This window comes from Rhipicephalus microplus, chromosome 5 (genome assembly GCF_043290135.1).
Source record: "Rhipicephalus microplus isolate Deutch F79 chromosome 5, USDA_Rmic, whole genome shotgun sequence".
NCBI classification, from domain to species: Eukaryota; Metazoa; Arthropoda; class Arachnida; order Ixodida; family Ixodidae; genus Rhipicephalus; species Rhipicephalus microplus.
Window position 1 is genome coordinate 56,696,851 of NC_134704.1, and position 27,322 is coordinate 56,724,172.

Genomic DNA, 27,322 nt, shown 5'->3' on the forward strand with positions numbered 1-27,322 from the left:
GTGCCTGCAAGAGCTATTATGATGAATGTCCAGATAAATATTATGCAATAAAGCCAGGCTGGGATACGAACCCGTCTGCAGTAGCCCGAGACTGAAAGCCTGCGCTCGATTTGACTTCTTGGTAGGAAAGGGAAACTCTCTTGTGCATAGATAAAAGTGCTGCATAATTTCGTTATATGTGGTCGCTTGATCTCTGTTCCTCACAACTGCGGGCCGGCGGGGGAGTTCTTTGTGGTCACGGAAAGCGAGACCTCACGCCTTGGAGTGGGACAGCTCGTTCAGGTTTGTGGGATATCCCCTGATGGATCCTATGTGAGTGGGGAACCACGTGAGATTGTGGGTGGTGATATTAGGTTGAAATAAAAACATCTACTCATCGTGTGCCCTTTGACAAGCAACACGTTGGCTCGGCTAGTACATGAGGCAGTACGCTTAATGATAAACACACTGAGCATCAGCTTGCTAAATTACAAACTAATCACTTTGCTTAAAAGAAGTGAAACAAGTATTAAGGCAGAGACAGATTTTGCTTTTTACTCACTAAGAATGAGCCCGGCCCACCACACCCATTCCTTGAGATATCCATAGCCTCCGGCACCTGGGTAAAAAGACAGTTGCAATACAATCACTGCAGCAAAAAATCTGACAAAAGCGAAGCAATGTCCGAGCCATGTTCCAAGAATGTACGATAGCCATGTCTCAGAAATATACAATACCTGCTCTCGTTTGGCCCTTGCTGTTGATGCGTAGGAGACCTTTCTTCTTCACAATGAAGCTGGCGCCAATAAAGGCGCTTGAGCTGATCGCCAATATGAGGCCAGTGTAGAAATGGCTCTTGGCGAGAGCATCGTTTAGGTCAAAATCGTTAGACGTTGTTGACATAGCAGGCTCGTCGTCCATCGGCTAAATCTAGGACCTGCTGGCCGTGGACAAAATAAAAACAGGACCAATGAGTGGCTTCAGTAAAGATTGAATAGATATGTGGGGTTTAACGTCCCAAAACTACCGTCTGATTATGAGAGACGTTGTAGTGGAGGGCTCCGGAAATTTCGACTACCTGGGCTTCTTTAACGTGCACCCAAATCTGAGCAGACAGGCCTACAACATTTTGGCCTGCATCGTGTTCAATATATGCATGCTACTCTTGGTTGTTTCAATTTATCTTCTGCCAAGCGATCAGAACGATCGAAAGTGCCATCCGGTACTTGCGAATACACTGTCATGTAAACACATCGCTGCCCTGCAGCGACAAGAACTCGCCAGCTGTTAAACGAAAGTGATTTACATTGATGCCGCAGTGAAATAACCTTGAACCGCGTTTGTTGTCTATGTAACGTTAACGGCACCCCAACTGTGAACGGATATTCGCCACGCATATGTTTAAACGACGAAGTTGCGCGGATGACTAATTGATTGATATGCGGGGTTTAACGTCCCAAAACCACCATATGAATATGTAAGACGCCGTAGTGGCGGGCTCCAGAAATTTTTACCACCTGGGGTTCTTTAACATGCACTCAAATCTGAGCACTTGCGCCGACGACTAGTCAAGGTGAAAATAGATATGTGTCGGGATCCGTGCAGGATCCTTGATCACACTCTATCATCATGTTCTTCCTCGTACTACCTGGCCATACGAGCTTTCGTCGAACTCTTGACTGTGTAATGCCACTTGGCTCGAACGTGGTCACCGTGCACCGGGATACATATTCAACGTAACATCCTGTCAGCCGCACAAACCTACGCACTGCGCAAACTTCGCAGTTGTTTTGGAGTCAACTTCGTGACAGCTGCGCGAAGTGTGCACAAATAAACAACTTCGAAGCAAGTTTCCCGCTTATCAGCTCCTGCCGTGGAACGGTTACTCACCTCTTCAGCATTTCACGGATCCATGCAGAGATAATCGGTTACTACAAGGCGAGCAACACGCACCTGATATGCAATCGTCACCTGGCATGTCAAGGACGCGGAAAGTATCTTCGAATGAATTTCGACAACTCGACCGTTAAACGGGCCTGCTTCCGACAGCCAAGGCGGACGAATGCCCTACCTCACACAAGTCGGTTCTGCCCATCTGATACATGAACGCCGAGATACGATTGATTAATCACTTTGGTTTCAGACTGTCACTACGGATGCCACCGCGCCACTGCTAACGTTTACGACAACGCATCGACATCGAGGTCAATTCATCAGTGTGGCCAACAATAAACCAGTTTGCTCCACGGAGGAAGGAAACGTTTTTCCTTCCTCCGTGAGTTTGCTCTAAATTTGTAAAAAATACATCAAAATTATGGGTACCTCCACGTGTTCTGAATAAGCATAACTTTTGAGATGTGCAACGAAAACTTAAATGAAAAACATGTGTGCAAAATTAAAGTAAACTTTACGTCATAACGACGGTGCTCTCTGTTTAAGGCGTGTTTCGGTTTCTACTCTTGCTTCCGCCGCATGAAATCAGAAACAATGGACTCGAGATTTACATATATTTCTTTATTTAGGTATCACTGTCACCAATGCGTGAGTCGGGTACCATTTATACATATATTTACAACCTTTGAAGGGTATAGTGCTGCGAAGTGCAATCAACCATACTACCTTCAAAATTTGACGTCACAAGGCCTTTGACGACGGGCTTTGCAGACGACATTCAACCACTTGCTCTGTTTTTTTTTTTTTTTTTTTGGTGTCCATGTAAATCTGTGCAGCCAGCAAAACAATACCTCCAAAGATGCGTGTAGCCCACACGCACCGTTACATAATGACTTTTTGTTGTTTTCCTTCTTTTTATTTATTTTTCATTAGTGGCACAAGTCCCGAGTGATACTTTCGAAAAGGAAATTGTATCTTTTCGAAGATCTTCAAAAAAAATTTCATTGACTGGTGTCGGAAAGTTAATGTTATTTTCAAAGTGTCAAGACTATAACCCTTGCCGGCTGCGTGCGATGGTAGTAGAGTTAACACGTGTATTACAACGCAACCTTGACATTGAGGTTTTACTGCTTTTGAACAGAATAGTTAATTGTGTTATGATGAATAATATTGTCCACCCATGGTTTCAGAGGGCCCGGTGCACTTCTGGGGCATGCAGTCAACAAAAGCACAGCCTTCAAAATCATAAAAGTATGGCAGCTTGAGCTGGTTGGTATGGCATGATGCTAGTTACAGCGTGAGAACAGAACGACGACAAAGAGACAAGAAGGACACGAGCGCTATGGGGATGGAGCGCTCGTGTCCTTCGCGTCCTTCTTGTCTCTTTGTGATCGTTCTGTTCTCGCGCTATAACTATCGTCTTCAAAATCAGTTTTTGTTATCCGCAGTGAGCCGTCAATAGGGAGTTTTTGAATAGCGTACCGCAAGTCTTTGCGGTGTGGTCGCTGCCACTGCGCATGCGCCCCAACGTGAACCACTGTCCGTGCCAGTGCTCCGCCCGCAATAAATCCGAAATAGCGTGCGGCCTACAATGCCTGCAAAGTCCCTTTAATGGCGGTGAGCGAGCGTGCTATGAGTGTGAGTAAGCGTTTGCGGGGCCAAACGCTATTTGAAAACTCACATGGCACCCGTATGCAAACGCTATACGCTTGCAACGCCCGCTAACTTAGCATACGCTATTCGAAAACTCCCTAATGTGGCGTGGGCGTTGTGATATTTGTAAATGTGTACGATTTCCTTACAAGGTGTGCGATGGGGATGGGTCGTTAACAAATATTGCGATGATACTGAAAGATTGTAAGCTGGACAGACAACGTTGCTGACTGGTGCGATCGAGGGTCCTGAGAACACGTGAGCCAAACTTCACAGCACAAAACGTGGCCTGGAATTTACAATTGATACTAAAGTTCAAGAAGAGATCGTTCCCTCTCCTTTCTACAAATGATGCTATAAACCCAAATCGCTGCGCCGTATACCCAAATTTACGACCATGGGCTGAGCTGAACATCGTGAGCCACTTACTTACCGCGGCCGCCGTGGGAGGCCGCCACGGGCCCACTCACGGGCTCGCAATCACACTGGAAGTCGCACGTTCGAAGGAAGCAAAAGAAAGAAAGTGCTCAAGATAATTACGGACGTGTGACGTCACTTCCCCCCCCCCCCCCCGTGCCATCCATCACTGTCTATAGCTTCCAGGGTGCTCGTACGGACAAAAAAGAAGGGGGGGGGGGGAGAAAGAAAGTAATTACAGCGTGCGAAAACTCTCTTATTCCGCTCATACTTGTCGGATTTCAAAATATTTTTTTGCGGTGGTCGATTCGTTAAGGCCATTCGATGTTAACTTGGAAACGCATTGCAGGGCCCTTTTAGGCTTCTTCACGTTATGCGGTGGTGCAGGACCGCGTTTTTTTTTTTTTTCGTGCAAAAATAAAGCGAGACCTGAGAGCGCACTGCTGTTCCAGCACTAGTAAAAACGTCAAGTGCGGCGTGAAAGGACTGCTCTTGTTCGTGCGTGTCACGTCGATACTGTTATTGCAGTGTGCTTCATGCTAACAAGCAATGAGGCATTATGGGTTACTTCATTACAATTCATCTAGAACTGATCATGTTTTCAAAATAAGCGAATGGCGTATTAAGACGAACCTGTTCGCAAAATAATTTTTTGTTAGAACCACCAAAGGGTGCAATGAGTTGTCTGAAACGCAAGTGCGCTGTAAAAACGAGGAAATGTTCATGTCACTGCTGTAACCTCCCTGCTGTAACGCCTGCGGGCAATGCGGGATAATCTTTGAATAAAGAAAGAAAAAAAAACCTATGCTACTCGTATGTACTTCATTTTGTTGTTTTCTGTTGAATTGCATGTTGTAAAAAGCTCGCTAATTTGAACTCGTAGGTGACTATAATTTTTTTTGATTACGCGGAGATCCAATTAATGGGCGGTTGAACGGACATCGCACCACACAACGCGAACTACGCCAAAAGTCGCCACCTTCAGACTCGCTATCGTGAATGAGGCCCCACTACACGTTTGTGGATCGTCAATTAAGTTGATGGAGCTCCCACAGCAGACAGAATTAATTGAACAGTCGGTGATATGCCAGAAATGAACCTTGATATCAGATATGTATTCATGTGAACTAAATGAAGCTATTTATGCTCCAAAACGCGTTTATTTACATGGCAGAACTAACGCAATAAAGCTAAAAGTAATCAGTAATTTGCATTGGCTTGCGTTTCTTATGTATCGACTTAATGAGCATCGTTTGTATAGCTTTCCCAAGAGTTTCAGACCTGTGTAGGAACTCTAATCTGCCGAGAATTGTTGTTTGGATTTCTAATAAACATAGTTTGCTTTGGTTTTGCACCATATCGGCTACATTTGAGCCGACTTATGCAGGGAGAAATGGATACCAAGGGCTCTCAGTTATAGTAAAGACAGACAGACAGACAGACAGACAGACAGACAGACAGACAGACAGACAGACAGACAGACAGACAGACAGACAGACAGACAGACAGACAGACAGACAGACAGACAGATAGATAGACAGATAGATAGATAGATAGATAGATAGATAGATAGATAGATAGATAGATAGATAGATAGATAGATAGATAGATAGATAGATAGATAGATAGACAGACAGACAGATAGATAGATAGATAGATAGATAGATAGATAGATAGATAGATAGATAGATAGATAGATAGATAGATAGATAGATAGATAGATAGATAGATAGATAGATAGATAGATAGATAGATAGATAGATAGATAGATAGATAGATAGATAGATAGACAGACAGACAGACAGACAGACAGACAGACAGACAGACAGACAGACAGACAGACAGACAGACAGACAGACAGACAGACAGACAGACAGACAGACAGATAGATAGATAGATAGATAGATAGATAGATAGATAGATAGATAGATAGATAGATAGATAGATAGATAGATAGATAGATAGATAGACAGACAGACAGACAGACAGACAGACAGACAGATAGACAGATAGATAGATAGATAGATAGATAGATAGATAGATAGATAGATAGATAGATAGATAGATAGATAGACAGATAGATAGATAGATAGGTGGCAAAAGTGCTTACATTACGCGAATAAATTTAATACGTTACGAACCATGCAGAGAATCTGTACCCGTGTCTCACTACAATAATGCTATGGCGAGCAAAGTGTATTTGCTTGGACAATACCGATTTTTAATTTAAATATTTCTAAGGCAACAGGTAAGGTACCTGTCCTCTTCGCACATGAATTCGAGGTGGAAACATCATGCAGCAGCTAAACTTAATTCGAAAATAATAATTACGAAATACTTGTCAATTATCTTTTAATTACCCACTTGATGGCTGTTGTTTGTATGGGAGAGCTGTAGACGTACGTTACAATTTATGGTACACCCATATATTGCGCACGCTGCAAGGTATCAAACAAAGAACTTTACCGAAAGCATCCTGAGAAGTGCCAATTATTAGGGTGACATAATGGGGCGCTACCTCATGCACGGTTACAGTTTGTACTCTTAAACGACGAAACAATTTATAAGCATTCTGTCATTTTGAGTTAGCCAACCCTCGTCCCAACGCGCACTCAATTTGGAGCATCCAAAAATGGATAATTAGGTTGCATAGTTGGTACGGCGTTGTCACATAAAAAAACTCTTAGCTTTTTGGCTTTTTAAAATTAAAATGATAAAATAGGATAGGTTAGTTCCATTATGGTGTCACCGGCTATGCCTTTTCTCTTAGTAGACAAGATATGCCGTAAGATAAACAACAAAGGCGTCTCTCATAATCATGTGGTGGTTTTGGGACGTTAAACCCCCCATATCAATCAAATCAATCAAGATAAACAACAAAAGCACGAATTGCGAGAGTGTACAACCTACTATGTGAAAGTACACAACAGCTAAAGGTCACAGGTCAGTTCACATACGGCTAATAGGTTCATATTTTCCACACACAAGGTCAGTTCACATCGCATGATAGTTCAGACACGCCTTTTAGATTCATGTGTTCACAGGTTCCACTCTCAAGGTCAGTTCACACTGAGTCAAAAATTATTACACATATGAAACACGCTATCAAAATCTTACACATTTTCTTTTTGATGAAGGCGACATCGCATACGGTAGGTTAATATTTTCATAAAATAGTTGATTCTTGGGAACAAGTTTTTATGGGACAGCTTTTATACGAACACATTCAAATTTACCAACGTAGAGAACACGAGCCCGACCAAGGCCATCATCATCATCATCATCAGCCTGACTACGTCCACTGCAGGACAAAGGCCTCTCCCATGTTCCGGAACCAAGGCCATATCCTCATTCAAAAGCTGTTAATTGTCAATCGCCATTTTCTGTGATAAGCGAGACAGGCAAGATGGCCGTGGCTTTCGATAATGTGTCCAAATGACCAATTGTCAACATTCCCTTGGCTCCCACGAGCGTTTCTGTACACATCGTTCAACGCTTTATTTGCGGAAGATCCATCAGATCCTTTGGCTTCAAAGCAGAAACAATGGCGGAATTTTTTTTTTCGCTGAAAGGGAGAGGGAGAGAGACGGCGCCATAGACAAGTGAGTTCCATCAGGAGTGGAAGAAGGCGGGAAAGTTGTGTATTGGATATGTAATCAAGATTTCGACGAAAACTCGTCTGGTCGGTAACACTCATGGCCAAAGGTAAAAGACGCCGATCCAAAATAACATTATGTTGGCGCTTACATAATTACCCTCTCTCCCTCCATTCTTTCATTACTTCGTAGTGCAAATGGGTTCAGGCTTCCGTACGAGAGCCTAAACGTTTTATTCCACTGTTCTTTTGGTTGGCGACTTCCTCTTACCTTTTGACCACGTTATATCGTGTTTTGGATATGTTTTCTGTTGGTAGAGCAATAGAGGGAGAAAATTGGGGGGGGGGGGGCAGCAGTTACCTACACGCGCGCACCGCAGGCACCGCTCGTGCTTCGAAGCCGAGATAGCCGATGGGCCTCGCTCGGGACCTCCGCGCACTCGTCCGCAAACGGGACGCTAAGGCAGCCCTCTCTTCAGCGAAAGAAAGAGAGACAACGAGATTCTCTCTCCCTCTGAACCTCCTGCTCGACCAGTTTTCTTTCCAACAAGAAGGAGAGCGCGAGAGTAGCGAGATCCGCCCACATTCCGGTGAAGCCAAGGCGCAACACGCGGAGGGAGTTCGCCGTCGCACGGCAGCCCAGCCGCGCGCGTCTCTTCAGCGTGCCTGGGAGTTGAAGCGACGCTAGGCGTGCAGCCGACGTTCCCTACGCGCGTGTAGCCACGTGATTTCTGACGTCGTCGTGCGTCGTCAGCGACGCCGCGATTACGGCAACATCCGCTAAAGCCGCGGCAAGGCGGCAAAAGTAGCGACTCCCCACTTTAAACTGCGAACGGTTTGGAGTGTCCGTAAGCCAACGCGCAAAGAAGAGGAAACTTCATACAAGCAGGCTAGTCGGGGTGTGTTCTTTTGCTGGGAAAGTGAGGGCGTGGTACGCGTCGTCGTCTGCTGCTGCGCATCCTCCCCCCCTTTTTTGTTCTTTTTATGTCGTCTGTTTGATGTGAGAACCTGAGCGTTCTTCGGGAGCGACGTGCGGTGAGTCCCGGTGACACTTTAGCCGGTGGCGCGGCGGGCTGGTGTGAAAGTGTGTTCCATCGCGTGTGTGCTGAGCGATCAGGTGGTTGCCCTGCGACAGCAGTGACCGACCGTGACTTCTACCTACCTACTCACCTACCTACCGGAGACGCGTCGTCAACTGAGGAGTGCTTACATTCCCCACCAGGTGGGTCACCCTGCGTAGAAGGAGCCGAGTGTTGCGCTACGGCGGCACGCCTTGTCGACGGCTTCTCCTTCGCTTGCCTTTTTTTAGTTTGACGATTATTTCTATTCTTCTTGCCAGCTGTTGAAGCATGATAGTCTGCAAATATCTAACACGTTTCGCTCGTGGTCAGCTCTTATTTTCCGGAAACAGACCGAATTACATCTGCTCCATGTCAGCGCGTTGCCTCACGATGTAGCACGCCGCGTGTGATCCACACAGCTACAACAGTTGCCGTGAGTCGGTCCTCCATCCTGTGTGCATGTAGAAAAAATAAATGAAGAAGCAAAACACAACTGCTGGCGCCCCTTGGCGTCAAGTATTGCCATTTCTACTGAAAGTCAGACTCGTCGTGCCCCTCGTAAGATCACACGTTAATTATGAAGGTGGAAATCTCGCCCGAGAATCAATAACTCGACTAAAAAAAAAAAGGAAATTGTGCAGATGTATTGTTGATGAAGCCTGAAAGACACCACATCGACTCGGTATTTTCCTCGTCTTATCAAACGACCTTTCCCCCGCGAAGAGAGCTTCGCTGACGACTCGACGATATTCCGCCACGCAAGCCGTAGTGATCGATTTTAGCCCACGCTCGTGGCGGGAATGAACAGTTCGACGCATTACAAGCTGCTTTCAAACGACACATCAGAAGGCAGTGAAATACATTATATAGTCCTTCTTACGCTTACGACTGAAAAATTGCTGGTTAACGTTGCAAGTTCGTTAGGAAGTTCTGAAGATAACACTGTAAGGGGCAGTTAACCCTGGTCGAATCGTGTTCTAGGTGATATCTGATTTAAAATTAACAGCGCGATAGCAGAACACGCCCCACAAAGAAAAGAAACTACCCGCATGAGCGCTCACTATCAACTGCTTTATTCCTTCATTTGTCAATGCATATTTATGTCCAAGATAGCCTCACAGCGCATGAGTACACAGCAAAAGCATTAGACAAGTGAGGTGTGCTCTTCGTAGCACTGTTAATTTTAAGTCAGATATGTGTACTAACTAGGCCCAAATGAAGTTTTATTGAAGTTTGGTTATATGTTTAGAAAATGAAGCCAGTGGACGGCAAAATACGCTCACGAACGAAAATAATTGTGAATATAGCCTGTGTACTCAATGCGAAATATGAAAGATCCCCTTTCTGACACTCCTGCCGACGCACTGGTCAGTCGCAGACACCTATAAGCGCACGCATTAAAACAGACGGCCTTTTAGTGTTGCGTTTCAGGTTACGTAGAAACAACGCCGTTTAGCAGGGGATATGACTAAGCAAACAGCTAACAGCTTCTCGTGTGACCGTCACAGCTCGCGTAACCAAGAGGGCATGCAAGTAAGCAGCGCTGCGCGTATGAAAGAAATATGCGGAGAGGAAGAAGATCCGACCACGTGGTTTTTTCCACGGCTCTTGAGTGCGCGAAGTTTTTATCACAGGATCAAAATTACCTGACGTGCTGCTGTGTCAAAACAGCTATTTTTTTTTTTACCACAGCACACATCATTAGTCGACTACAACTTAGTTGCTGCGCAACGACTATTCAACGGCACTGCACGGAAACACATAGGCAACATTAATGTTAAACAAATATTGCCACAACCTATTTTTATGAAATTCTTACGCGAGCTGTCGACAGTATCAGAATGTTGCAAACGCAAAGAAATCATTTCATAGCCAGGTGCAATAAGTGCAAATACTTGGCGTTCGCTTGAGTAAATTGTGCTACCTCGCACTTCGATAAACTGTAGAAAAAAAATTATGTGTGACTCCATTTGGAAAGTCCTTACTATAGCCACTTGTATGACTCTCTTTAAAGAGGTCACATGACTCTCAGAGGAGAGCACAATGACCTCCAAGGAGGGTTGACATATATTTTTTAAAAAGAGTCATTACACGTGGACTCTTGTTTCCGAGAGTACACGAGTCTACTCTCTGAAAAGAGTCAAATGACTTTTTTTTTTTTCAATTAGAGTACGCAATGAACGTCGGCGTGTTATAGGGGCTTGAGCTTTGAAGAACTTCCGCGGCCAAATGGAGAGAGGGTGATCACCGTCAACATTTGCTAGCACCCGTATTTGTCAATACAGCGTGTTGTTATTTTCTTTAAAACTAACTTGCGACAAGCGAAAGTGCTCACCACTCTTGCCACCACTTTCCGAAGCCATGTGGTTCGGTTGTGCTCCCACAGAAACGTCATGGACGCTACGGAGGATAGGCGCGATGTGGTGGCAGACTTGTATGGGTTGAGGGCGCCAGAGGACAGGAACAAAAGGAAAAGGCGCACAAACATAGGTTGGTCGTACTAGTATGACCAACCAACAATCCCCCATCGACACCCCCGTTGTGGCAGACATGGAACGCGACACACAAATAGCGACAGGACCTTGCATCGTAGTGCCGTTCTTATTTTACGTTAGACGTTTCCAATACCGCTGTTTTCCGAACGCGATTTTGCGGATATTCCGGCGAGACAGTCCGCCTTGCCTGTCACGTCTGCTCCGACAACAATCGGTCTTTGTTGTCACGCTGCAACACCGACCCGCTCTCGAAACAATGCCCCGAAAGCTCGGCCGCATTTCGTTCAGCGAAGTGGTTGCAGTCAAAGCAGCAAGTGCCTTTGCGCGATCACATAGCTATTCACGAGCCATTTTACCCTCGAAAAAGCTCACTCTCATTGGCTGCTTACCTTCACTGAGAATATACGTCCAATGTCGCGATAAGCTGGCGCCTGCTCTTGTGTACAGTTTGAGGACGTTTGTTGCGGACCACGATCTAAGAAAAAAAATTTTTGTCTTACATCGTGTTTGCGGGCATAAGTGCACAGTGGTCGGGAAAGCGACACCAAGGGCGAAACTTTGGTCTGATTCACTGCCGGCTGTGTTTAGTACGTTTTTCTCACACTGCGCAGCCATACGCTTATAAGTATGCACTGTATACTTCTAGTGTTAATCTAAATACAGTTCTTTGATAACTCTATTGCCTTCAATTGCACCATTATATGATGCTCACTAAAGATAAAATGGTCAAAGCTTTACCGCTGAAGTTTGCACCGAAACCCCCTGGGGCTTTATAACGTGCACCTCAATCTAAACTCGCAGGTCTCTGGTGTTTTTGTCTTTATCGAAATGCGGCCGAGATTTGATCTAGTGACTTTGGGGTCACCGCTCGAACATTATAACCATAGACCACTGTGACGGGTCGTTACAAAGGTTAGTAGAGGAATTCAGTATATAGGCCCAGTATAGTATCTACATGACAACATATCCGTAAGGTAACGTACATGGCCCATCAAAAGTTCCCATTCCACGCTGCCAAAAGAATGCGTGGGGTAGTGCCCTGGGAACATCTGACGGACCCTGTACATAAACAGCTATAGCTGCTTAGATACAGAAAGACCGAGCATTCACCACCGCAGCCGCATTATCCTGCTTATCAAATACTGACACTGCAGATGATAAAACGATGGTGGAAGAGCGATGGTTGAGTGTGCAAAGACGTGCGAGCATTACTCGGTTAACAAAACTGAACATGCAATTAACACCCGACTCATTTTATTTTTGGACGGGCTTTTCTCATTCATGACGATATATTCCAGCATAGAAGGTACATATAGAAAAAATACTGTACGTCTAAACTCTGTAAACCAAACCAATCACAGTAAATACAAAATTAACTCGTCAATATGGCTGATTGGGCGAGTTGGCAAAATACGAGCGCGTAATTTCATTTCATTTTACTGTTTTAAAGACCCCTCAAAAGAGGTATTACATAAGGGGTGGGAATACATTAGTATACATACTTTGCTTAATGTCTAACTAAGCGCAAAAAAGAAAAAAAATACATGCGCTAAAGTACACAATTCGCATAACATGTAACTGGACACGAGAAAAATACAGAAGCATACATGGGCTAAGGTGTTACATACGTCAGCACAAGTACAATAAATTATACGTCAGCACTAGTAGAGTAAATAATACAAACTATAATGAAGACAAGGACGAGCTTGTTGTCTTACTTAGTCTCTGTGCGCGCTCGCATTTCAAGTATTCACAAAATCGACGCACATCCAACCAGTTGCAGCGACATTCAGAGACTGTCCGACTTTCGTAAGTGCGCAGCGTCGCCGTTCACTCGCGCTCACCGAAATACGGCCACGCGGCAGCAAAATGCCTGCTCATCGTGCATGCATGTATGAGCTAGCGATTCCGCAAAATCAAGAGTATACATTTACTCTGGAGGTTCAGCGTTGGATACCAATTCTTTTCGACTCAATTCTAGATCAGTGCGTACGATATCTCCCTAACTGAGTATGAATATTTTTAACACGGTATTATTGAGACGCATCCCCGTAACCCCCTCTGGGCGCTCTTGTAAATGCGTGTGACCCATTGTCCCACATAACTTGAGCCAAGAATTTGAAAGTGAAAGGCACTTAGGAGGCGAATTGAACGAAACGCATACTACTCGCACTAGCCTGTAGGTACTCAGAATATTTTTTAATTTCTCCCCATACTGATTAATTAATAATTCTTCATTACCATTTTTAATTATAGGCTGCAAACCCAAAATATGAACACTGAGATGTAGAGCACTTTCAGAAACCACCGACTAAATTGTTTCCTGTACGATAAGGCTCGCGCTGTTATTTTTTCCACGTTGTAAAGAAAGCCCGAGAAATGTGTAAAGAAGCCGTGTGATGAACCGCGAGAGCGCATAGCGCTGTTATAGGCTTTCTTTACAACGCGAAAAAAACAGGTAAGAAAAGCACACACGCACGCATATATATATATATATATATATATATATATATGTATGTATAGAGAGAGAGAGAGAGAGAGAGAGAGAGAGAGAGAGAAGAGACATGAGGCGTTTATTATATACAGTCATAGACATGAATGAGCCCATGGTGGACAGGCAGCGGTCAAGAGGGCAGGCGCCGCCCTTTTTCTTCCGTAATCATTGAAATAAAACGCCAAGTCAGCCACATGTATTCATTCAGTTTGAACTACTCCGTAATTGCAATAGTACAGATAGCTGGGCGTGTTGGTATGTATCCATGCATATTATAACTTTTTAAGCACGCACAAAATACCGAACTGCTCTTTCTGTATTTTGTTGCGCACTAAAGAAAAGTTATAATATCGTGTAAAGTAGTGACCCCTCAGGTTTCTCGCGGAATTGATGGTCCATTGTTTGTAATATGGGGGAGACTAGAGCAGCAGTAAAATCACTCGATTTCGTCGATGCATTCATAGGAGGCTGTCATTTACACCGACGGATGTCATAAAGACCTTGTTACCATGCAGTTCAGCTACCCGTTTCTCTCTTGGTATACGCTTGCCGACGCTTCTTCATCTTCTTGTTGGTCTGCCAGCGCTTGCGATGGACGCAACTCCAGGTACCTTGCTGTTTGCGTTCGAAGAAGTGTTTACTTCCCCACATGTGGAAAGCTGGAGACCAAAAGCAGGCCGTTGTGCGACGCACGTTGCCGCGTGATTTTTCATTTTTTTTTTCAACCATTGCAAAGGTTGTTTTCGACTTGAGGAGCATGTGGTGCGCTGCGATGAAACTTAGAACTCGCCTGAACGGAGAAAACACTGCGCTCGCCTATGTCGACAGAAACCTCAACTGTGCCGCGGGCAAAGGAACGGCCCTATTGATAGCTCGCACGTGACGTCATTGACGCAGGTTCTGAACATTTGTTACTCCAACATGATGGCTTTCATGACGACGTCGAGGTAGCCTGATAACGTCACAGTTAACCTGATTCTTTGTGACAACGGCACCGCTGGAACATTTTACTTTTTTTGGCATCTGCGCATAAACAACAAAAGAACCTGCAGGGGTGCACGATCTACTCATAAAGTTAACGTGACGTGACAAAACTCCGCATCTTAGTATGTTATTACTCCAACATAGCGGCTTTAGTGATGTCGGTGCAAGTAATGTATAGACAGTAGCATAGTCTAATGTTACAGCAGATTTTTATTTTAATTCGTCTTTCATGCACGCCTACTTTGTTGAGTGGCGGCATGGTCCCATCACCCTGAGACGGCCTCAGACGTGACAAATAAAAACGGCCTTGCAGCATGTGCGTGCACATTGCTATGCGTGACGCCGCTGAATAAACACATAGGCATTTCGTAAGACCACAATGTGTCGACGCGAGCTTAGATGGCTCGCGTCGACCGGAGGGCACGTTTCCGATGCTTGTGACATTTTGTTCGGTAGCTCTAAAATGTTCTCGTTTTGGATCTGTTGTTGGCCGAAGTCGTTGTACTTGTCAGGCTGACAAGCGCTGAAGGTCGCACCGAATGAGCGCCATGTTTCGAGCCCATAGCTGTGCGTGACATTTCGGTTGCCCGCGGAAGAGCAATGCCTGAGCGTCGTTTCACTTTACCGGATCAAGTTTCGACGCGATAAAGCGCAAGTCCCGGCGCTTGTATTGTTTCAGGACTTTCGAAGGAGCTGCAAAACTTTGACCTGCTTTGTAACAACTGAGGCCACTTCAGAGTGAAAATACGAAATCTTTCTCCAACGGTAGTGTAGTTGGACCACATTTTGCGTCGTTCAAAAAATATGCTCTTGTCTGCTATAATGAATAATTATAATTCTGTCACACGGCCACCACAGAACTCCGTTAAACTTCATCAGCGTAAACTTAATCAGGGAGTTTGATGGAGTTGTGCCTATGTCACACAGCAGTTTTACGAGGTTTAGGCAGAAGTCACAAGGTGTTTATTAGGCGCTGCTCTACATTTGCAATGTTCTCCGTAGTTACAGATTACCGGGGACGAGAGTGCTCCATTCTGCCGCTGACGGAGATCACCGAACTCCCTCTGCGAAACACTCCGTTCAACTTCCTTGGCGTGAAGGAAACCGTGCGACACGGACCGCACCTCCGTTGACGTAAAGACGAGGCAGTTCGCGGGTGCCCGTGGGATAGGAGTATTTAGAGCGTCACGCGAACGCTGATAGCGCGGTGGCTTGCCCCGTACGTTGCGGAAATACTTTCACCAAATTCCGTTCAGCAATCGGATAAGCTATGCAGATATTTGTGAGAACCAGGAAAAAAAAAAGAAACAAGCCTGAGAAATGTGTGTAGCTGGGCAACCTTTCTTGTTTTTCTTCGGTTTTCTTTTCATTCCCTTCTCTCTTTCTTTTTTCCTTACCGCTTTTTACTGTGTTTATTTTTCTCTCTTTATTTTTTATTCTCTGTTATATTTTTCTTTCTCTTTCTTAAGCTTCCTATTTTTATCTATTTTTCCTCCCTTTCTATTCCTTTCTATTTCGCGCTGAATTCCTTTTTTTGTTTTTATACGTGGGTTTGCCTGCGTTACACCAAGTACTCTAGTTTTTTTTGTTTCCTGCTTATGATAGGTGATTATCGTCAACACGCTCGAAGAAGAAGAGAAGGATGACATTTCCACGGCGCGAACGCGCGCTCAGAATGCTGAACGTGGAGCGATACACAAAGCGACGACGATGCATGACAGCCACGCCCCCTGAAGCGCTTCGCACTTGAAAGCACTTCGTACAGCATCAAACGTATGCGAATCGGCAGATGCACATGTATAACACTCGTGAGAAAAGGTGTACGCGGACCACAGAAGCGTGAGCCGAAACCAACGTCTACGCCGTGTATACAGTCGCGAGCCGCTTGATGTCAAGCGCATTATCTAGACGCACAGTCGTCAGAGAAATTCTCTCGCCAGCAACGACTCGCCACTAAATGGCGCATACAGCCAAAGAAACACATGGATGACAGCCTACTCGTTCGATTCTGGCATGCATGCAGTTAGCGGGCCACGAGGCGTCAGCTGTATAAACAAGAACGGGATGCCCACTACTACACTCGTTCTTGTACTGGGCGAATGAAAGGAAGAAACAGAACAGGCCAGGCGGGATGGGTGGACTGGGAGGAGGGGAGGGAGGGGATATTTTTTTCGGAAATCCGGATGCTCACACGCAAACGGCTACGCTTGGCAGACTGGACCATCGAATTTCTGAGCGGGATAGTTGTGGCCAGTCTACCTCGGTTCAGACTGTTGCATGTGTTAACGTTGTGACTAAAAAAAAACAGAAATGACTTAACGCCTGTGGAATCTGCACCCACGACCTTCGCATTACCCATGCGTGCCACATCCGCGACCATGCATGTGTGGCGTTAGCGAACGTTCTGCGGGAGAGCTCTTGCGCTCGTACATGCATAAATGCCGAGGAATGCGATCTAGGAAGATCCGAGCCGCTGTGACACAATCGGTAGTGAAACGCTGGTGTAATGCGTAATGATTCTTTTTTTTTTTTGTTTGCCCATTGAGGTTCTCTTTACCACGTCATGGCTCCTCTTGGCTTCGTTATGTGTTAGCTTAAATAGTACGCTCGCGAATACACAAATACACGAGCAAGTCGGATTAGCCGTTTAGTCACATTTCAGGAAGGGCTGAAATCACTCAATTTAGCAGACGACAGAAGACAAGCTTCAGTTTCAGTTTATAGCTTTCAAAACAAGATATGACAACATGAACAATATACAGGCAAGGGTCCCAAAGTAAGAAACTGTGGTGGGACCCTTGGTTAATTGTGTCCTTTACTGTATATCGCGTGTCAGTCGATTGGCCCACTTAAAACAGAATATAGGTTTCGGTCAGTAGCGTGTGGGGTCGAAAAACTCACGCCATTTCTCATACAATCGATTAATGTGACTCGAAAACAAAGTGCATCTTCATCTTCTCAGTGTATATTATCGTTTCTGAACGCTTTCAACAATTAGCGTTTTTTTTGTGGACCAACTACTGAATCGGAGTCATCACAATCTTTCTGCACCCCATGTGCCACCAATATCGCCCCACCTATGACCAAGCGACGGTATTGTGTGATTCCCCGTCATATGAAGTCACATAAATGTTATGTGACGTCACGATGATGCCACAAGTTATGCCTATATGTGATGTCATGATGACGTCATAGGGTGAGCACATCACGTGACGATTGTTTTGTTGTTCCACTCGTGTTAATGACGAACGCCACTGTTCGTGTTTGACGATCGCATCTAACACTGCCGGCCGAGTGATCAAAGCCGCAATTCCGAACAATTTCTCGTCGACCACTGCGTACTACCACACCGATGCGGACCTTCTACATCTTATCGCGTCGCCGAGCGACTCCTCGGACTACGAAGCAGTGTTTGGTTTACTTGATAGTGAAAGGACTGTGCCCTGCAGCCGATAACAGCACAGACACATATCGTCTTTCGCAGATGTGTCGTAGACTCTCTTCGAAGCGTTCAGAAGCCCCGTCGAAGTCATTTTAGGGGCGAAGCTCCTTAGGGCGTGGGCTGTGCGTCCCCTGTAGCCTGTATGTAGCCACCTCTAGTTTAGTTCTTGCAGTGTTCCCTAGATGGCGGTACCGTCCCCTGTATGTAGCCACCTCTAGTTTAGTTCTTGCAGTGTTCACTAGATGGCGGTACCGTCTCCTGTATGTAGCCACCTCTCGTTTAGTTCTTGTAGTGTTTACTAGATGGTGGTACTTGTAGCTGATGATGAAAAGATGCAAGATATTATAAACTAGAAAGCGGTACTTGTAGTTGATGAAAGACGCGAGATCTTATAAAATAGGAATGATGTCACATATGGCGCGTGTCATTGGTTGAAGGCAATCGTTCGATTTAGTGCGGCGACGTACGCTAGGGGGAGCGTTGTAATAAAATCCGTTCGCTGTTGGCGCGCGCTCGGAGTCGCCGGATGGATAAGGCTGCACAGCGGAGAGAGCGCAAGGCGGCAGCAGCGTGCGCTCGCAGACAGAATCCCGATGTGCGAGCGCGCGAGGCAAGGGACATCGCAAGCCATCCATCGTCTAAGAACAAATAAAAGTTGATTTGTGTATATACACACACAGCGTTTCTCACGTCTTTACATGATGATCGACTGGGCGAATTAGACGGAAGATTCACAGTTTACCGATGAATCCCTCCGGAGCTTCGCCCATTCATCATCATTCACCCCGTGAATATGCCGTAATTTTTTACTGAAGTTGTGTGAGTGTGCTCCGGATTAGCCACCGTGCCCACGTGCGATCTATACGCCGATACAGACGTATAGAATAGCACAAAGGCCCACGTACACTTCGAAGCACGACCCTGACACCGCCGGGAGCGTTGCCGAATAGGCACTCGTTATGCACGTTTCCCGACTCCTAGTCGTAGTCACGCAGCGTGTCACCATGATTGGGTCCGTAAAACGAAACAATCACGCCATTGTTTATGAGGACACACGCCGCCCGGTACCGATGTATACATGCGGGAGCGTGATGCGAGTACCGTGGTGAAAGAATTAAGGAAGAAAGAAGTTACGTGGCGAAAGTGCTATACAGCCTTTGCACTCGATTCAGTTGAAAGGAAACAAAGGAAATCTCGTTGGTCCTGACCGCGATAATTTGCGTCGCGAACGTTTCGCATCAGAGGTGCGTGCGCAGTGTGTGTTCAAGGGCTTGAGAGATAATCGCCGGAACCTTCTCGGTGGTCATCGCGGATCTTGTACGATAACATTAAGAAAGAAGGAAAGGAATGAAGAAAGAAAGAAAGAAGGAAACAAAGAAAGAAAGGAAGAAAGAAAGAAAGAAAGAAAGGAAGAAAGAAAGAAATCATCTTGGCCCCGCCGCGGTGGTCTAGTGGCTAAGGTACTCGGCTGCTGACCCGCAGGTCGCGGGTTCAATTCCCGGCTGCTGACCCGCAGGTCGCGGGTTCAATTCCCGGCTGCGGTGGCTGCATTTCCTATGGAGGCGGAAATGTTGTAGGCCCGTGTACTCAGATTTGGGCGCACGTTAAAGAACCCCAGGTGGTCGAAATTTCCGGAGCCCTCCAGTACGGCGTCTCTCATAATCATATGGTGGTTTTGGGACGTTAAACCCCACAAATCAACCAATCAATCAAGAAATCATTTTGTACGAGCAGATCACGATTCGGCGCTTCTTGGTTCGTAATGACAAAGGACTATGTACTTCCTTCGGATAATGATGCACAAGGAAGGTGTAATGACGTGTCGTGGGGAACCGTCTTCGGCTAAAATGTAAGGGTTATAGACGAACTTGCATGACTGGCCGCAGAAAATGGCACATAAGACGAGTGTTGCTGCAGTCCCCTAAAATTTCCTTCTCCTCGTCATCCCCCCCCCCCTTGCACTCCTCCCGAACAAACATGACCAAAACAGAGCAGAAAGCTTCCACGTTTTTCCGAAAAATAACTCTCCATGAAGTCCCACTACCACCTCGGGAAGAAAAGAAAGTCCTGGTGCCGCCCCTGCGAACCTGCTTGTAACGTTTTACGTTCTCGTTGTTGGAGTTTATTGCAGCGTTTTCTTTCGTCGGAAGCCTATCGATTCCGCGGAAGTCCCTCCCGGTCGCCGATTCAAGCTTTGGGGGATTTCGAGTACGTTGTGAGGCTTGAGGGCAATGTAACTGGTGCATGCCGTGGTCAGGCATGAGTCACCGTCCTTCTCATTGCCTTCCGTAAGAGAAAGACCAGTTCTTTCCCACTTTGACACATGCTGTTTTCTCTGTCTCAATAAATACATATCTTTAAGATCGGTATAGCCCGTATGCCATTGACCTGATTGATTAGGAGCCTGTGGTCGATTTAATTTCAACGGTGCCTGCACGTACAGAGATAAGTTAGAGAACTACGCAGGCAGGTATAAATAGAAGAGAGAGAGAAAATATTTGAACAACAAAATGATATGGGAGTGAAAAAACGATTCCAGTGTAAGAGATGGACAATATGCTGGTAGAAGTAATACTTCGTCCAGTATGTTGCCTGCATACTCAAGGTTACCGTTGGAATAGCCTATAGGTTATATTACGCCAGTTACTTTGAGCACGCTAGTAATCCATATTGATTGTTAGTTTGTTATCCTTATTTATGTCACAGAATTTTTTTTCGTTTCATGTTTAAGCATTCTTGAGTATGTCGTGAACGTCCTGTGTCCAATCGACTGTTTCTCGCGTCCGTTCATCTGCAAAACAGACTACAGACCTCGCCCTGTGCAGCAGCGGCACCTAAAGCGGCCTTGCGGGAATGGTCTGAAAAAAGCTATACTGTCTCTCATATTTTCTTTCTTCGGCGATGTGGTGTCTTTCGACCCCGTATACCTGTGGGTCTGTGTATTATGATGCGCACATTGTCCCAGCATCAGTGAAAACCATGCACTCTGCTTCGCCAAGGCCATAGCTTACCTTTTTATAGCCAATGGATGCCATCGCCGACAAAACGCAACAGCAGCAATCCTTCCTGGTTGGCGTTGAATTACGGCCGGTGCGTAAGCATATAGTGATGACACATGCTGCCAGTTGCGCCATGGGTGCCTGAGGGGATGGAAAGAGAATGACACGTGCGAATGTCTGCGTACGTGAGCTACCCATGTTGTAGTATGTAGTACTTCCTCAAATCGCTGTTCCGTTTGATCTTAGATACCGGAAAGAATACCGATGCGAATCAGATGGAATTAAACTGAACGTGGCATACACGAGCAGTTATTTGTCACGCATAGGGTGGACCACAAGTCCCTGTTGTGATAAGTGGGCTCGCATAGAAACAGTGGAGCACGTATCGCTTGAATGCCCTGCGTACTGTGACGAGAGGCAAGTGTTTGAACGACAAATGAATATGCTTTGCCACGACCACTTAATGCTGCCTAACATGTTAGGCCTAGTGCCTAGACCTTCGAAATAGCGTCCAGTTGTACAGGCATTAGTCAATTACCTGTCCGAAGTTCGCCATGTCGGAAGGCTCTAATGATATAACAATTCACAAAAAAATCTTGACTTACCTGACCCCCTAAGTGTAAATACTTTTATTAGGTTATTTCGCATGCACATTTGTCATTTGTTTAAATATTATTTTTATCATTCTTTCCTTCCTTCTCTTCTGACATCTTCTAGTCCCTTTCCCCATCCTTATACAGAGTACCATGCCAGCGATGTATATCCGCCGACAAAAACCTTTGTTTTTCCTATAGTCCCCCCCCCCCCCCCTCTCTCTCTCTTTTATAATAGCAAATTGAATGCTGTGACCACGGGGTTGAACACAGGCGCATGAAGTTAGAGAAAACGTAGTAGGTGGTCAGTCGGAGGTGTAAATAATTCTATTCATCGAACGCACATGACACACCTGTGACGTTCGTATAATAAAGAAACGCTACAGAGAAGCTCAATTTTTCTCTCATTAGCAAATCACTCATTCACAGTTCCAAGATCACCACTCTTGACGGGAGGAGGCACTTGGTAAGCGAAAAAAAATGCTCAGAAAGGAAATGCGTGTCAAGGGGCCATATTGAAAGCCCTATCTATTGCTGTGACGTCATAGGTATTGACAGCGTCTACAACGTCCTACGTGGCTCTTTATTGCTACAAAAAGAGTACATTGTCGTGTGAGGGGACCATAGACTTAGCATAGCAAGCTTCAGGAAGTTTCGTAGTGTGGCCGAAATACGAAAAATATCCGCGACGTCAAGCGTGGGAATCTCGGCGCGAAATTGAAAAAAAAAAAAATAGAACTTTTGACATCGAATAGAGTGAAATTAACGACGTTTTTCGAGTACAACTTATCAATCTAAACGAGTCAATTGTTTTACAACAGTGTATTTTTAATAGAGAGAGAATGAACAGGATAGTCGCTCCACACTTGTTTCGCCTAATTCATGGTCCTGACGGGGATAGCCACCCACCGACTCGAGCTCTGGCGATACGTCGCCGCTCTCCATAAACACAATGGCGCTGTTTGAAGAACTAAATTCACCGTGCTTTTCCAAGCACCCAGAAGTATTTTTCACAAGTTTGTAATCACTTAGCACTCGGGAAATAATCATTCTTTCTGTGAAACGATCCCATTTATTAAGATTCAATGTCCACATATGGTTCAAAGTGCAACCGGGACATACAGTTTATCTGAAGTCCTCCCATGCGTCATCTTTAGTAAACCTTCATCACTCACACTGCAATAACAATGACGCCTCAGATTTTTCACGAAGTATCTCTATAACGAAATAACTCGCATAACGAAGGTTTCCTTACGTACAGGCAACATTGCGCAGGCGTTACGATATGTAGCGCTTACAGTTAAGTGACAAATATAACGAACTATTTTGAAGGCGCCAGTCACTTAGTTTAGGTACGAGGAACGAAATATCACTTCGTTTTAAAGACGTGTGTCTAGACATCGGTAACTACGCGCCCCGACCGAAAGAAGGACGCTGACGTGTCACGTGATCAACTGCTATCGTGACATCCCTCTCCGCCGACTTTTTTTTGCCAATTAACGCATCCTCAAAAAGACCTCCCCGGGAGTGACCAATCCAGGACGTGGCTATTGCATTCGTCTCAAGCAAGTTGTTATAGAAAAAAAAAAGGATGAAGAAGCCAGACTAGAAGTGTGCGCGTGGCTGCGATCTTCCTTTCTGGCCGATTGCATACATCGTCGCGTTCCGGTATACAGTTTTATCTGGGCCAGCCGCGGACACACCATGCCGGTTCCTTCTCGCTTGCTTCGTGTCTTTTCCCTTATCGCCTGGCTCGCACATCACGAGCGGGGAGCTCTATGTGGTATACACGAAATTCTCCACTTCATCGGTGTTGCGTGCGGCAGATACAAACGTCCGCGTGGAGCTCCGCTTCCGGCCGGACGTGTATAGCGAAGTTCCGCTGACATTTTTATTTTATTTTTTCGCCGACTTCCGCTCATTCCGTTGCCTGCCCGAAGGCTGCTGCAGCGCGTCGACGTGAGCGAGCGTGCAGCCGAGTGTGCAGCAGTTGCCGCCGCCCTTGAAGAGCGCGGCACGCAAGAGTAGAGACGACGCCAACGGCTTTCGAGGGTTTTTTTTTTTTTTTTACCGTTGGAGCGAAAGGGAAAACGCGACGTTAGCTGGTCTCGCAAAATCGGTGCACCAAAGGAGGCGTAGCGCATTTATTACTCGGTGATTAGGAAGCGACGGCATTCGCAAGGCCGACCCCGTTCGGCGTACTATACACACATGCCACACAGACGATGTGATTGTGACGTCACGCAATCATTACCGAAGCGCCGCCACGTTGTGAGATTTCAGAATGTTTGGCGGCACGTGATGTCTGATGCTGTGTCCAACACGACGGCTCCCATTGATTGATTGATATGTGGGGTTTAACGTCCCAAAACCACCATATGATTATGAAAGTCGCCGTAGTGGAGGGCTCCGGAAATTTCGACCACCTGGGGTTCTTTAACGTGCACCCAAATCTGAGCACACGGGCCTACAACATTTCCGCCTCCATCGGAAATGCAGCCGCCGCAGCCAAGATTCGATCCCGCAACCTGCGGGTCAGCAGCCGAGTACCTTAGCCACTAGACCACCGCGGCGGGGCGACGGCTCCCATTGCAACGTGTTGTTATGAGCGACAAAGTGAAAACAAAAAACACATAACTGACCAGTTTGTTGCTGCGATTAGTTGCTTATTGAATTGCGAATACACGTGACTTGCCTATCATACATGCACTATGACCGCTAAAAGTCTATGGAAGACCTTTACAGGCATAGGCGTGCCTAAGATCCTCCATTGCAGGGGGTGGGGGTAGGAGTTATTGATTGATTGATTGATATGTGGGGTTCAACGTCTCAAAACCGCCACATGACTATGAGAGACGCCGTAGTGGGGAGCTCCGGAGATTCCGACCACCTGGGGTTCTTTAACGTGCACCCAAATCTGAGCACACGGGCCTACAGCATTTTCGCCCTAATTGAAAATGCAGCCACCACTGCTGGGATTCGATCTCGCGACCTGCGGATCAGAAGCCACTAGACCACCGCGGCGGGGCGGGGACAAGGGGGGGGGGGGAGGTAAGCAGGAAAGTTGAATGATAGCGAGGTAATAAAAACTGCATAATTTTAAGCTAATATTGTTACTTCGTGCTAGTTCGATCAATTGCGGTGCCGACAGTATGTCCATGATAAGTATATAGACAAGAGCAATAAGAAGACTGCAGTCTTTAGTGATGCCAGCTGGCAGTCACTTCTACACCTAAATATATATATATATTTCGTTTGCTCTTGCGCACCAGTTGACTTCCCAACACCCCATAGGCACTACGCCGTGGTCCCAACCGGTCTGCAGAAATTAGGCACCTTTTTCTGACCACTACCACCATCCTAGTCTCGTTCGTGCCACGACATTCGAGACACCAGCGTGTTTGAACATGGCGATCTGACGCTTCAATTACGCATCTGCCGTCCCGCTGTATCGTTTCTTTCTACACGACAAGAAGGCTCGTGGCGAAGTGAAAGAAAAACCGGTTTTACACGCTTTATTTTTCCTTTTTTTTTTTCTCGAGTGCACAAGTGAGGTCATTGGGGGAGGGGAGAGCGACGTGCGCCCAGGTAAATGGCATGCCTCCCCCTTTCCTTGCTACACCTCGTTCAGAAGCATCACGCACGATTCATTCTAGAGGCATGACGTCATCCACGGCGCCCGCCTTTTTTTTTTCTTACACCGGTGCGCACCCTCGATTGGTCATCGTCCAGTCATCGTCGATGAAAGGTGGTCGGTGAAAAAAAAAAAGTGCGACTGGTACTACTACAGTATTCGAGTGCAACTCCGTGCCGATGGCGCCGCCGGTAGTGAGGTCAACAAACAAAGCGGGATCCTGCGATGACGTCACGCTCGACGTATTCCTGGAATTTTGGCGGGAAAGCTGACCAAAAGAGTGAATTCGGAGAGAATCCGTTTTGATGTTTGTTTTTCTACCATTGAGAGCGACGTATCGAAACGTGCGGGCTGTTGGTGTAGTCATTGAGGAAAGGGGTGGAAGGGTGAAAAGTCGCTGTTTACCGCATACCCCCCCCCCCCCCCCAAAAAAAAAAATATGTCTACACTCCCAGTGCGGACTACGTTGGTGCGTGTAACCTGATAACGTGCGCCATTTTGAAGCGTCGAGGTATAACTTCTCTTTCTCTCTGTATATACTTCGAAACGTTGCCACACCTTCGAAGCCTCCGTAACGGCCAATACGGAATTACATAGCAAAAGAAGGCGTGCTTGTATTTCGAGCTGCATACATTTGCGTTGTGGACGCGTACAGGAGGTTTCCTACCTCGCTGACACTTAGTCGTAAAACAAATTTCGAAACTTTTGAAGTGGGAATCGAGAACACGATGAGGCGTTGGCTACGTTTGGAGATGCCTCACTTTCGTGAGTCAGGAAGGCGATTGATCTCTGTACGCTCTCGTAAATTCCACGCAATACTGATCGAGCACAGCTGTGCTACCTATCGCCCCTCCCTGTTTCAACGCGACACTCGGTTAAGCTTGCTTTTTTGCATTTTTCCTACGTGTACTGTTCAATACACGTTCCAACTCTACTGAAACGATCCGTATGCGATGTCCAATAATTCCGTATGTTTCCGTAAGATTCTTACGGAAATATGTGGCAAATATATGTGAAACATGTGTAGTCTTACGGAAACATACGGAATTGTTGGACATTGCATACGGAACGTTTCAGTAGGGAATAGAATAAAATATAATGAAATCAAGCCTTGATAATGAAATTAGTATTAGGAAATGAATGTGGACATGCTCTCCGAAACGGATGACGCGCTGACGTCTGCGACAAGACTTGACTGCAGCTCTATAATGGCACACGCGTACGCGAATGGCGGGATTAAAAATATAGCGCCTCGCATGGTGCGATTGCTGAAAATGCTGACGCGCGATCGCGTCATTTTACGGGGTGACAATGATGCTGTTCTGTTCTGTATTAACTGTTTTGCTGTGGAGAGGTTGAGGTGCCTATTGCCTCGGCTACTCCATATCACAAAGTTCTGCAGCGAAAAATAAAATAATAATACAGAACGGTACCCATAAATTAACAATACCGAAAATAAAAAAACACACAAAATAGCACACAGAAACCAGTTCAAACAACATGCCAATACACAGTTTTCTTCACGCAGTTCACACAGTCATAAACTACTTACACGCACACCTTACTAATCTAATGTCAGTATATACATGACCACCTTTTACATAATACCCATCTCTGGCTGTCAGTCATAGGCGCTTGTCCAGTCCGGTCTCCACTAAAAAGTCTGTCAAGAAGATTATTGCCTTTTTCTGGAGATGCATCTCAGGCATCTCATGGTCCAAGTAGTTTCTTTATTGTGAGGGGCCATGATGCTCAAGTATTAAAGCAAGCTAGCGTCGCTGAACGACCCACGTCATTGAGAAGTGTCCGCTCAGGCACGACATTGAGGGAAAGAGCGGCGATACTGGAGCTGTTTCAGTGTGTACGCTTAATATTTCGGCACATTACATTACAAGTGTTTCCTTCGGGAAAGTAACGACGAAGCTTGCAATAATGACTGCTTCGTTGGAGATGCTATATTCGTGCTGCTGTTGCTGTTCCATTCTATAGTTTTTTTTTAAGTACAGTTTGCGCTTTTGCTCACTTTGTACAACATGCGACCATCGTACTGTACTGTATACGTGTTGGAACGATAACAACCCAC

The 27,322-nt window shown here is 45.8% G+C and overlaps 2 protein-coding genes across 15 annotated transcripts in view; one reads left to right on the top strand and one right to left on the bottom strand.

Moving 5' to 3' along the window:
- Nucleotides 1-2,177, bottom strand: part of LOC119174510 (magnesium transporter spict) — a 28,250-nt gene extending 26,073 nt beyond the window's left edge. For 9 of the 14 annotated variants that reach the window (XR_012895363.1, XR_012895362.1, XM_037425449.2 and 6 more), the window contains exons 1-3: nucleotides 1,870-2,177; nucleotides 717-916; nucleotides 542-598 (exon numbers count right to left, since the gene is read on the bottom strand). Coding sequence is in view for 12 of the 14 variants with exons in the window: in XM_037425449.2 (XP_037281346.2) it covers nucleotides 542-598; nucleotides 717-900 (241 nt within the window). In the remaining 2 variants the exon portion in view is untranslated. Of the gene's footprint in view, nucleotides 1-541; nucleotides 599-716; nucleotides 920-1,627; nucleotides 1,842-1,869 lie in introns of those variants that run through there. The other 5 variants (XM_075895509.1, XM_075895511.1, XM_075895508.1 and 2 more) reach the window with 5 other exon arrangements.
- Nucleotides 2,178-8,117: 5,940 nt separating this feature from the next.
- The window catches only part of LOC119174509 (hepatocyte growth factor receptor), a 58,289-nt gene continuing 39,084 nt past the window's right edge, over nucleotides 8,118-27,322 (top strand). The window contains exon 1 of the mRNA XM_037425443.2: nucleotides 8,118-8,759. The gene's annotated coding sequence lies outside the window, so the exon portion shown is untranslated. The remainder of the gene's footprint in view (nucleotides 8,760-27,322) is intronic.